We start from the raw sequence: 13,520 nt of genomic DNA on the forward strand, positions 1-13,520 counted from the left end.
ATAAAAACAGAAACATGAATTCAACTCAAAGACTTCTTACATGGCAGTAATTAGTACCTTACAGTAAATAAATTCATACTGCAGAATGTAAGTTATACTTTTTGTCATTACATGGTGTAAATTTTATAATAACTACAATATGCCCTGTTCGGTATGTAAGTATTTCTGAGAAGTGAAGTGGTAGAAAGCAAGTTGTCTTTAAATACTGCATTAAAAATCATTGTATTTATTTCTGTATTGTAACTTCAGAGTGAAGGTGGCGTTTCTTGACTACTGAAATTGAGCAAGTACTGCAGAAAGTACATTCTGTGCTATGTGCAAGTGCAGTCATTCACGTCTAAACATGGAAAACAGGTGTTCAGATGATGAAAGATGATTGAAACACAATTGTAGCTGAATAGTACGAAATGGTTATGATAGCAGTGTGGTATTTTCTTCTAAGGCAGGAATTGTACATCATACAGAGACATCAGTGCAGACAATATTATCCCCCAGGCCTTTTGGAAGGGCAAAATTCATGCATATGGTTTTATTTGGATTACTTTCCAGACTTAGGTTCAAAAGTCTCCATCAAGTGCCACCTTATGTTGTTTTTCGGGCTGTGTAACAAGTCTGTTTAAATTATTCTATATTTAATGGGAAATGAACAACACAGTTCTTGCAGACAATATTTGGGATATTGTCTGGAGTTGTGGTCCTTCCGCCAGTATGAATTTCTCAATTTATTAATATCTGTGTTATATAAAACATGTGAGCAGTTATTTGAGGATTCAGAACCCATATTGCTTACATGGATGAGTAATAAAAACATTGAGTTATTAGGCAATGGACAGAAAAAAAGAACTATATTCTCATTCTTTTTGTGCTGTGACACTATTTTAGAGTAAAAATTACAATCATCACTCAAATTCCTTGTGACATTTCACTCTTAAAGGTGTTTGTTATACATATTTGAAGCACACTTCATGTGAATGAGAAAAAATTGTACTCATGAGCTTTATTTGAAATACAGAGATCACAAATTGAAACAAGATGTTTTGACTTGATATATGAAAAGCTTTTTGACTGTCACGCACTGAAACAGGTCCTGCAGTTTCTATCCTTGGCTTTTTTTCAGATGTCAAGAAAAAGACACTCTGTATCTTACTGAAAGAACATTAGGGAGGGGATGCACAAAACTTAAGATCAGTCATCTAAATGTATTTATTACGAAGAAAAATACCTCACTCAAGAGGGTGATTCATCCCCTTCTAAGATAGACACAATAAATCCTCCTCTGGAGATGCCTTTTTCTCCATGAAATGCAACAGAAACATATAATACTTGCTGAAGCTAGATCCCTACATTTTAGACAGTAAACATTAGGTGGAACTAGTCTTTATACCTGGAAATCTTTAACAGCCAAATGTAGTTATCTGGGAGACATATGAATCCAAGAAGTTCAATAGGATAGTTTGATATACGAAAAGCAAACTTTTGCCTCTTTTATTCTTGTGTGTGTAAATTTTCACATATGACCTATATGGTGTTTTATTGTCATTTTAAAAGGTATTAAGCAAGCATAGCCACCAAAATAAAAACTATTCAACATCTTAAAAATAAACAGAGACTACTTCACATTGTGGTGCAAGTGAACCAGTTCAACTCGTCCTGTAAATAAAATAAATACACTGAATTGGACGTTTTATAACAATTAAAATCCCATTTAAATTGGACGTTTTATAACAATTTAAATCCCATTTGAATAACTTTTCTCAGACACTTCTCTGCAACTTCCCCATTGCACCTTCATTAGAAAGGTTTTCCTGATTTCAAAGATGATTTTCCATTTAACAGCACAAAAAGAGGAATGGGTTTACATTAATAATGTCAGAACTGAACAGCAATTTCCAACTTTTAAATGATTACTTTTAAAAATCTGCATAGTCTTCTGCTAGATTCACTTAAATATTCAGCTAAGCTAACAGAATTAGCTCACTTCACCTTTTCTGTTCATCATAGCTTCAAGAGTCTTTTGGAGATGAGTTACTTATTCAGGGAGGAGGGCAGAGACCTGAGTGCTAGAAGTCCACAAAAAGTCTTATCAGACTACTGGAAAGCACCAGTGGTATTCCTTAAACGTTTTCTACAGCTGAAATAAACTCAGTCATGAAAGGAATACATGTCTGGTCTTATCTGAATGGATCACGAAAGTAAAATTTTCAAGTTGTAAATCTTCATTCAAATCTACTGTGACTTTCATGCATCTCTTAGTTTCTGACATATTTGAACATGCGTGAAGAAAATACATTTTACCTCAAACTTTGGTGACATAATATGTTTTTCCCTAATTACCCAAATACATGAGTGTCTTGCTGATTTTTCTTCCTGCATGAAATAACCTCCAAGACCTCAAATACTGGCTACCACTCAAAGCTAAAATATTCTGACATCATCTGTTGGTACTTCCTCAAGCTGCTCTGCTGCTGCTCTGCTGAGTTCAGCTCTTGGCTGCCCTTCACTGCAGATATTTCCTAAGTACAGATATTTGAAGGTGAAGAGGAACAGCATATTGTCCAGTATCTGGTGATCAAAAGAAGCACCTTTCCTGTCCAGTCTGAAGCTCTGTGTCACTATAAGGAATATATATAGTTCAAATATATATATTTGAACAGTTCTCTGGTTTTGTTGCAGTACAGGAAGAACCCAAATATTTTCAGTATTTTTTTACATATGATACATATCTTTTACAAAAACTTGCACTTGGCTTTAAATATTTTGCAGAGTTCAGTAAAAAAGGGATGTGTTTGCAAGAACATTCATAAGATTATTCTTGAAGGAACTTAGCAAATTTATCTCAGTACAGTGCAGAATTAATCAATTTCCTTTTGCTTTAGTTTCACTATTCTGGTTTTCTCCAATCTGCATAATCCTGTTGTAAAACAAAGTATTTTCTTAAATCAGATTGAAGATTCCACTTCAGTGCTCTGTTTGCTATGCCCTGGTGCCTAGTCTTTCCACATTCTCTTCCAAAGACATAATTATTAGAATAGTACCGTTTTTTGGCCCTAGAATAAATAACCAACAGTTTCACATTTGGCAGCATCAATGTTCTATCCAGATTGTTCTATCCAGATTCTATCTATGAATTCCTTCTAAAACTTTAGTATTTATGAGAATAAGAAAAAATAAATAATTCCCAATATTACGATTAACTTCAATTTACGAAGGGAATTGTATAATCATTTTGTTGATGAAGCAAGATCCCACACTCAATAACCTGGGCATCCTAAGAAGCTTTTCCTCTCAGCTGCCCACTTGACTATTCACAGAAGCATCACAGCCTTCCATAGGATCTTTAGTTTAAACCAACTCATTGGAATAGTCCATCCCTTTTCTGTTTCTCTATTCCATGCCTGAAGATTATTCCATCTAATACACTCTCCCAGTGTTTCTGTCACTAACAGCTTTCAAAATCTTCCCTACTAATCGGTATTATAACTCCAGAGAGCTTCACAGCAGGTACAAATGTTTCTCCTATATGGCTACCTGTAAAAGCTGTAGGTTCATGATCAGTTGGCTTCCTCGTGCCATCAATTCAGGAAAGTACTGCCTGTCACTATCAGACCTTCCACCTGCTCCCTGTGCTGGAAATCTCTGCATGCAGTACTAGTGAATAAATGCACCAAGATAAATTGGTGTCACAGTAGATTTTTACACAAATCTTTCTCATTCTATTTGTATAAGCTGACACAGGTTCTGCAGGTTTAAAAATAAGCACAGCCATTTGTTTTCCATTAACCTTCTCTATGTCTCCAACTGGCCCCTTGCCCTGATGGACTGCCTTAGCTACTCTGTGCTTTCAATGCATGATATATCATAATAAAACTGGTCCAGCAGGTGTAGAGTCTTCAGTGACTGCAGATATTCTCCATAGTTCTGGAAAATTGTATCAATACAATTTAGTCTATGAATATACAGAATTGCAGAACACACTGGGTAGTAGTGTCTAGGAACTGATTCTAAAAGTAAATCATAAAATGAGAACCGCTCAGTTCCTTGGTTGAATGTTACTTGAACCATGGTCTTTTGAATAGTCTTAACTGAATGGCTGTTACTAAATTGGCATCTTCTTATTGCTTAGTGCTTATCATGAGACAGCTACGTCTGAGCCTTTTTAGCAACATTTTACTAGACACTTAAGAAAGAAGTATTACTGTGGCAGTAATACATAAGTGGTCCTATTAACCACAGAAAAGAATGGTCAAGAAAAATGGTGGATTATCTTCTTGTTTATGTTTTCATATCAAGACTGGTTTATGCTCTTGATAATAAAATTTAACAAAATATAAATTTTTGTCTTAGGACCATTTAAAGGAAAAGTATTCAGCATTACTTAAGAGCTAGAAAACAACAGGTTTTAATTGCTTTTACTAATTTTCTTTCTAAATTTACTCTAAGTAACAATTCTAAACGAAACCCCTGATTAAAAGTACCATGCATTAAGGAAACACTGCAAATTCTTTTCACTTATTTAAAACATAATTTCTAGGGTTTTAAAGAATATGTGGAAAGGACAGGCATTTATAGGCAGACTTTGAGAATTATGAACATTCATTGAAAGAACTAGCAATTGTAAGTTGATTTACATTATTTCACTCATGGTTTTCCATTAGCATACATTCATTTCAGCAGTCTCTATTATATTCATTGTTTGACTTCAGGATTATCTGTTTGCTAAATCCTGAATTACTGAATGTAGTTAAACACAACAGATAGATAACTTGTGGTACATAATTATCAAAATACCTAACACTTTTTTGAACCTCTCAGAAAACTTGCCAAAAATAGAATACTTTATTTGAAACACTGCAACAGAGGCTGGAGTTACTGCAAAAGTAAAAAAGTAAACACAGCCATTTTTCATGTTTTGCTTTGGAAGCTTTCTTATTCTGTTATATTTCTAGGAATTTTGAAATAAATATTTAACTTAAGCAGATCCTTTTTAGCTGTATAGCTAAAGGTATTGTGGGATTCTTTCCTCCTAAAAAAGAAAACAAACAATATTTTTAAAAACCTTTCTATTGTTCTGGCAATAACTGGAAGCTAAACAGGCATACTGTACATGCTGTAAATAGGAAAAAAGCAGGGGATTCTTTATTACACCTTTTAAGTGATTCTGTGTACATTGATAAGCTTTGTTTCTGGGAAGTGCCAGGTTTTCATCTCCTAGTTAGCCTGTTAAGGATACTTCACCTCTGGGGAATTTACACATTTATGAAGCACTGGCATAAAACAAATCATGTACTAGCACAGGTGAGGGTAAAGGAATTTAAAAAAAAAAAAAAAAGAAGTTAATAACTGAATGACTGTAACATCTTTCCCCCCATGGCAATGCCACAAGGAACAAGGCAGAACAAGAACTGTATCCCGTGATATATACTGTGAGAGTTCATTTCCTTAAGACCAATGTTGCTGGTATGGCAGATATGAAGAAGACAAGGCAGAGCATGTCACTCCAATGTAACTTTTTTCTGGTGGTTTTCAGGGCCATTCAACACCATGCCTCCTTCTGAATAAAAACTCTGAAACTACGAAAAAATATTCCACAGGTAAACACAGAGAATAAACACTTAAATATTTTTATTGATGAAATCAACATCAAAATACAAAAAATCAAATGAAAACAACAAAGGATGTGTGGAAAGGAAAAAACAGCAAATACTAAAACAAACCCTTCACTCTATACCTAATTAATTGTTAAAATTTTTAATTTTTCTTTAAACTTCTACTATAATCTGATGGAAGATGGGACAATAAATATGATTCAAGAGGAAATCCAAACACCAATCATTTGGATTCACTTTTTACACTACAATATTTTATTTATAAATTCAGCTTGCCAAGTATTTTAACACTACATTTACTTGATGCATTAAGATGTGCTATTCTAGTACAGTGCTATCTTTTTTATACCAGTGAGCTGGTTTTCTTGACCATGTTAAAAATGGAGCACTAAATATTGCTAATAATGCAAGCAACAAAGATCTGAAAAAATTGCTGAACAAATTATGCATATCTTTATATCCAATTGGTAGTTCCAATATTTTAATGAAATAAATTATAATAATTCTGTTTGCCTGATCAAAGATCAAACAAAGAAAAGAAAATTAAATTGACTGCTTGTTAGTATTAGTTTTGGCTGACTGGAAAAGGCCAAGTTACAGCAATAATATAGCTATGGTGAGATAATAATAAGCATGATGTTAATTTGATATGAGGGAGAAAGAGTAATTAAAGGATCTGTATGCTAACTCTACAAAAACTCTGATAATCAGAATTCTTACTAGGAAAAGAAAAAAAGTTTATTCTCTCATTGTTGCTCAAGGAGGCATATTATGCTGCCTCCCATACTGACTAAAAAGCTAGTGACACTGCTAGATGTGCTAGGTTAGTGTGGGGACTTAACACCAGATGGAAATGAAACTCCAAATAAGCCTCTCCCCTTCCCCTCACCCTTTCCAGTAAGAGAAGGATAAAGACAGAGATTACAGATTGAGATAACAAAAAGAAAAAAAAAAAAACCCATGGAATAAGGAACACAGAGTAACAGCAACAATATCAATAACAATAGTATAAAAATATCAATAACAATAGTATAAAAAAAGAGAAGGTGCTTTACACACTACAGGAGTTCACCACCTTGACTTAGTTCCATGTGGCTGCCAGGACAGACAGGGTGGTGGATGCTCCCCATAGGTCACATCCATGTAGCCCCTGGGACAAAGACAAGATGGTGGCCACTTCCTTTGGTAGATTCCCCCTGACCCTGAGCCAAAGACAATGGGAAACAGTGGTGGACAAACCCCTGAAAGCCAGATTGTCTGTGTCATGCCACACTGTCAGTTCAGAAGCTGGACTTGATTCCGCAGGGCTGCTTCTGGCACTGGCATTGCACCACGCTGGCTCTGCTGGGCTTCTGACTCCACAACACGGCGCTCCTGCTTTTCTCAGCACCATGGCTTGGAGACACAGTGGCTTTACCATGTCTCAAAGCCACATCCCAGAGAAACAGGACAGGGATGAGCAGCACCAGCAGCAGAGGATGATCCTGACAGAGCTGATCTCAACAACCCAATGGGGAGGAAGAATTGGGTGCTTCTGGGGGTGCACTCAACCTTTTCTGGCCCCCAAAACCACCAATGATATGGTTGGTATAGAAGAGCAACCTGGCCCTGCCCAAAAAGGTGTAGGGCCTGTCCCCTCTGCAGCCAGGACAGTGAGGCAATCAAAAGCTCACCTGTGCACACGCAGAGGAGCACAGGGACATGGTGGTGGATAGGTCAGACAAATGCCACCTCTCCATGGCCTTTCTGCAGCCACCCTAGATCCATCACCACACGTGCAGAAGACATGCAGAGGTCCTTGGCAAGTGGGGGAACCAACACAGAGACTCAACCTCTACCCCAGCCTCTGCAGGTCTGTCCCTGGTGAGACCCAGCCAGAGGGGCTGGGGCACTGCTCACTCTAGGAGCTCTCCAGTCACTTCAGAGACCCAGAAGGGGCCCTGCTCAGGGATACAGAGCTCACTGTGGTGTAAAAAGGAAGAGCATTTTGGTATTGCACAAGGCTAATTATGGAGTATTTAGGGAATGAACCAACATCACAGAAAGGAATGGATTAAATTGGCACAAGAGGTGCATGAGATCAGAAAAAATAGATTGTAATAGATTTATATTAAAAATATAAAAATGTCAAAAATATATTTGTGTATTGAGTTTGAGCGGCAGCTTTTTGTGGGGGGGGGGCGGGGTAGGGGGGCTGCAGGGGGGGCTTCTGTGAAGAGCTGTCAGAGGCTTCCCTCATGTCTGATAGGACCAAAACCAGATGGTTCCAAGACTGACCTGCCACTAGCTGAGGCTGAGCCCATCAGAGATGGGATAACATATTTAAGAAGGAAAAAGGCCACAGTGCAGCATTAACAGCAGCCAGAGAAAGGAGTCAGAATATGTGAGGGTTGAGCCTGATTTGCCCATGACAGTACCTGGCGAGTGATACTCTGCTGTTCTTACCTCAATACATTTTCTCTTACTTGTCCTGGTGAGGTGGAGGAGTGAATGACTGATATGGTGGGCACCTGGCATCCAGCCAGCATCAACCCACCACAGTCCTTATGATGCTATCTGCAAATGGACAAGCTACCCCTTTCTGCAGAACATCTTGTGATTTTGTTTTGTGAATAGCATTTACGCCTGACAGCTACCATGAAAAATCTATATAAGGACTCTAAAGCAAAATAACTTACTATCTGGCAAAGCATAAAGGCTGCTTCATTTAATATCTAAGGACTGCAATTAAAATTACTGACTTTTCTATTTCCCTGAAACAATGGTCTATTGTTATTGTACAGCACAATTACACATCTTCATCACACACACATGAATGAACCAAGCAAGCAGTCACAGAGACAGCACAGACTGAGTTTAAAGAGCTATTCTTTCTAGCAAGCAGCAACAGGAAAAAGCAGTCTAAGTAACATTAGAAAGTTGAGTCCCAAATGCCCTGAGGACAGCTGCTCAAGATTTAGAATTTTTGGGAAATTAGAACAATCACAAAGATTCCTTCAGTTTGGTTTGGTAATGAGGACTCATCTATTAGTAAAGCGAGTATTAAATGGTTACATTAAAATGTCTATATATTTACTTCACGTCTCAAAGACAGGATAGCTCAATATATCAACATATCAATCCCCACTTCATGTGTATATTCTGAAACAGTCTGTTTAAATTATTGGGAATAGCTGCCCATAAGCAAAATGTTTCTTGGAGGTCTCAGAGTCATATAGCCTTCAACGCAGGATTTGCCCAGAGGACAAATAAAAGGATTGTGTCTGGAGACAATCAGATATTGGAGACATTCTTTCACTGCTAGGTTTTGTGCCTGAAAACAAGGTCATGTATGTCACAAAATTTAGTTTTTGTGGAGTTTTTTTGTTTGTTTCATGCTCAGGTCAAATAATTAATTAACTTAAGAGAAGTACCTAAGATGGAAATATATGTCAAGGCTCTTGAATTTTAGGAGAAATAAGTTTCTGAAAACAAAAATATAAGGGAGAAGATCAAAGAGCTGGGACATCAGAGCCTGAAGAACAGAAAACTTTGGGAGATCAGGGGGATCTTATTGGTGTGAATTAATACCTGCGAAATGAGTTGGTGTTAAGTAGGTGGAGCCAGAATCTTCATGATGATATCCATTGATAAGACAGGAAGCAATAAGCATGAATCGAAACTCAGGAAAACCCACTTACAAAAAAGTGAAAACCTTTTTTACTCTGAGGGTAAACACTGACACAGGCTGCCCAAAGAGGCTGCAGAGCCTAATCTTGGAGGTATTCAAAACCCATCCCTGACCCAGTCCTGGACAACTTACTTTAGGTTACCCTTCTCTGAGAAGGACACTGGGCTAGATGAGCTCCAGAGGGCTCTTCCAACCTCCTCTATTGTGCAATTTGTGGTACTAGTAGGTTACTCTAGCTGAAAATATTGTTACTTCTGCTTAGTTTTCAAATAAACACATAATATAATTACTAATGCTGCATAATAAAAAGGACTTAATGAAGCTGTTAGATTAACCTGATTTTTATACCACTATGAATTTTCATCCTGTGGGTCTTGAAACCTTTCTCCTATGTTTTAACATAGTTTATGTTTATATCACTAACATAGGAATTTATTTAATTGCAGTTGAGTCTGATAAGATAGATAACAATGTAAGTCATGATCTCTCATGTAATTCAGAAATCTTTGTATTAAATACAGTAAAATTTATGAACCTGCAATTCATAAGAATGATTTGAATTAAGAAAGGAAATTTCTGTAATTGTAAGAATTTGAATTGCCATAAGATACTTCCACATGTCATTCAAGGTATATTCCACATCAAGGAAGTTCACACTTTTACCCAATATCTGATGTATTATGCAGATCAAGAGAGACACATCTGAAAAACTACCTCCCCTGATATTTCCCAGAAGTTTTAACTACTTGGTGAGTATTTGTCTAGAGATAAGGTCTACTGAAAAAGAACAAAAACTATTTTCTAGTGTATGTCACATCATCACAAACTTCCTCCTTGTTATTCTCTTCATTCATAGTTTTCTGGTGCACCAGCAGGACAAATCACCATGTTTTTGTGGACCCCAATTAACAGACTTAAGGCAGAGTTAACATAAGCAGTGCATTTACATTCATAGTGCCCAGCAGTGGTATTATATATGCATCCTTGGTAAACTTTGGAAAAAAAATAAGTTGTAAGTGCAAAGGATCACATACTTATGCTGAGTTGCCAAAATGAAATGAAACCAGATTTTTTTTTTTCTGAAATATTCACATTATTTTTAAAGCTAAGAGAACTATGTATATTAAATGCTTTTGTTGCACTTGCATGCCATAGTCACCAGAAACGTACAGTTGTCATGTATTTTTCATTTAAAAAATGGTAAAGGTTCCACAGTTTCAGGGAAAAAACACAAATTCCTAAAGGATTTGATGCTGTGGGGGGTAAAAGGTTTGAAACAGCATATGTAAGCAGAGAATTTGAAAGCACAGATAAATTAATAAACTTTTCTATTTTCAATATAACTACCATGTCTTTCATCTTGAGTAATGATTTATAAATTACAAAAAATCAATAAAGAATCCATTCTAAAAAATTGCATTTTAAAAAGTATCTACATGAACATAAATAGAAATGACAGCAATGCTGACATCCTCTTGTCTTCTTTTGAAGATGTATATGCAAATATATGCAGGAGCCTGAAATATAATCTGTACTATACTATGGTTGAGTCAAATTTCCAAACGATGACTGTAGCTTCTGGATAAGAGTTAGATTTTAAATATTGAAGGAAGACAATGTTTAGATAGAAGCCTGCCTTTGTGTGGAATTGACTTCCTGCAAGTTGCATTCCAGGCTGTTTTTAAAGCAAAGATCAGACTGACTGCAAAGAAATTTATTATAAAAAAAGTGAGCAAGCAAATACATATTTAGAGCAGACTGCATTGTGAAGCACACATACTTTTTCCAAAAGTAAATTTCTAGAGACATCTGATCACACAAGGAAAACAGATATTCAGTGCAAGAGCGATAGTTACATAGTAATAAAAAGAGTCAGCTTTTTACTGTGACTGGGATATTTAACATAATTATCAAATTCTATCACCACTTTAGTGATGTTTAAAGGTAAAGGGCTTTTTAGGAATGCTTTTATAGGTTTCCTACCTTGAAACTGAGCATTAAATCCCTTTCGTCGGTGATTGCTATCAGACGTAAAATGGAGTCGTAACCAGTTCTTACTGCTGATAACTGGAGAAGGTAGATTCATACCACTCAACCTGGAAAAAGAAAAAAAATTTATATTAAAAAAATTGTTGTGTACACCACTTAAAAGAGAAATCCCCCCTCAAACTTCAAAATATATTAGATCACAATGATCCGCTGTAATCTAATCTCAATATATTACTAGTTCAGTAACTATTATGTTGAGAGAAATATGAGGGGTTTTTTTTCCCTCATTACAGCTATCCCTTTTATGATTAAAACTTGTTTTTCCAAACTATTTTTCATGAATTAAAGAAGAAAACCAATCTTGTGAGAGTGTGTGTACACAAGTGTAGGTGCGCATGCACGTGTCAAAACATTCAGCAGAAAATAAGCCTATTCAGTTTTGACAAGGTCTCATTATCTGGCTCCCTGCTGTAGAATTTGACAGGAAGTCAAATCTCAAGTAATAAGAAATGTTAAATAAGGGTTAGGATGCTATCTAATTTTAAGTTTCGGTGGTAAGTTGTCGGTACACAACTATGCTGGTAGAACTGATTTTGTGTATACTAAGTCCAATCCACATTTAATAAAAAAAACCAGAGAAGTCTAAGCACAACAGTGGATATGAAGAAAGTGCACAAATTTTTCTAATACAGGCAACAGGCCCTTGGACCACACTGGATTATTCAATTGTCATTCATTACACTACACCATTTAAATTTAATATGATGCAAATTCATGTCTTAGTTTACCAGATGGTACCTTTTTTTTTGTTTTGCATTACCATGCTCCAGATTTTAAATTTTACTTTTTTTTTTTTTCCCTGAATGACTCTGGAGAACTACACAAAATTAAGTTTATCCTTTTAAAAAATGTTGATTACTTAAAACAAAAGTCAAACTGATGAATATCAGAAATTCTCAGCTAAGATATCATTTGCATGAGGGTAGATTTGCCAGTACTAAAATAGACACAGTACATATTTTTGCAGCTAAAAAATAACCAAACTGAAATGGGATTTATTCTCCCTCCAAAATTAATCAGCATAGTGAAATAGATGCCTTTTTTTCATCACAGTATGAGATATCAGAGTTTCATTAAATATTCCAGACGAATAGGAAACTCATCATGTTAAGAAATAATGTTTCTGGAGAAGTCTAGCTAGAACCATGGCAGAATCCCTTCTTTTTTTCTTTCTTTCTTTTTTTTTTTTTTTTTTCAGTACCCAAAGACCAATACATTGAAAAACAGAGATTTTAATGCATTTTTTTTCTACTTATGACATGCAAACTACATCAGAGAAATTTCATTTAAATTTATAATATAATTTTATTTATCTGCTTGTTAACAACATAAGGAAAACCCAAATCCTACTTAAAAAGAATTTTGATTGAAAGAGGGTTGGTCTTTTACAAGAAGATTTCCACACTTCATTTTAAACAGGGCATTCAATAGTTCTTAAAGGTATTCATTAAAATTTTCAGACTTATACATTTCTGCATCTCATTCAGATGGACTTTTATACTTCATATATTCTTTCAGACACATTTTATTTTAGAACACCACTCCAAATATTTGTAACTACAAGCTGGCCTTTTCTGTTTCAAATCTGCTTAGAATTTCAGTGGACCTGTAGAAAGCACTGAGATATAACTAAAAGGAAAAGAAAAAACAACCATATGTGGAATACAAAATATATCTTTGCTACTACCTCTTAGCTATTGTCAAAATGTATGCTAAATCTAAAAGTTTTTACTATACATAGGCTGTAGCTCATATCACTGAACTGATAATTAATTTGTCCAAGTACTTAAAGTTACATTATAAAAACATTGTTTTAGGGGTTGTTTTTATTTTAAAAAAGAAATATACAAGTTGTAGCATTCTAGCTAGTATATCCAGAGCTCTGAGTTTCAAAGCTGGCAAATATTAAATTGTAATATGAATAACATTGTACATTAATAAAAGATTAAATGAATGTCATTGTAAAAGCATGTTCAGAGCAGATCTTTCCTTAGTTACATATCTAATAAACAGATATTTCCCTGGCACACAATACGTAAGACATTTTCATGTCTATGTGAACTCTGCAAGGTTCTAAACAGGCTCAAATCTCCCCATAAAACTAAAAAACATAATGTGAAAATGACACTGAGAGAGTATTTAACACAACCTATTTTAGCAGAGCTCTAATTTAGCTGCATAATTTCTTTCATACT

General features: G+C 35.5%; 1 protein-coding gene across 1 annotated transcript in view; it reads right to left on the reverse strand.

Moving 5' to 3' along the window:
- CSMD1 (CUB and Sushi multiple domains 1) overlaps positions 1–13,520 on the reverse strand; it is a 1,068,142-nt gene that overhangs the window by 375,294 nt on the left and 679,328 nt on the right. Inside the window, exon 6 of the mRNA XM_041477428.1 lies at positions 11,260–11,372. Within this exon, the coding sequence (XP_041333362.1) occupies positions 11,260–11,372 (113 nt within the window). The remainder of the gene's footprint in view (positions 1–11,259; positions 11,373–13,520) is intronic.

This window comes from Pyrgilauda ruficollis, unplaced genomic scaffold (assembly GCF_017590135.1).
Source record: "Pyrgilauda ruficollis isolate IOZ18807 unplaced genomic scaffold, ASM1759013v1 scaffold40, whole genome shotgun sequence".
Taxonomy (NCBI): domain Eukaryota; kingdom Metazoa; phylum Chordata; class Aves; order Passeriformes; family Passeridae; genus Pyrgilauda; species Pyrgilauda ruficollis.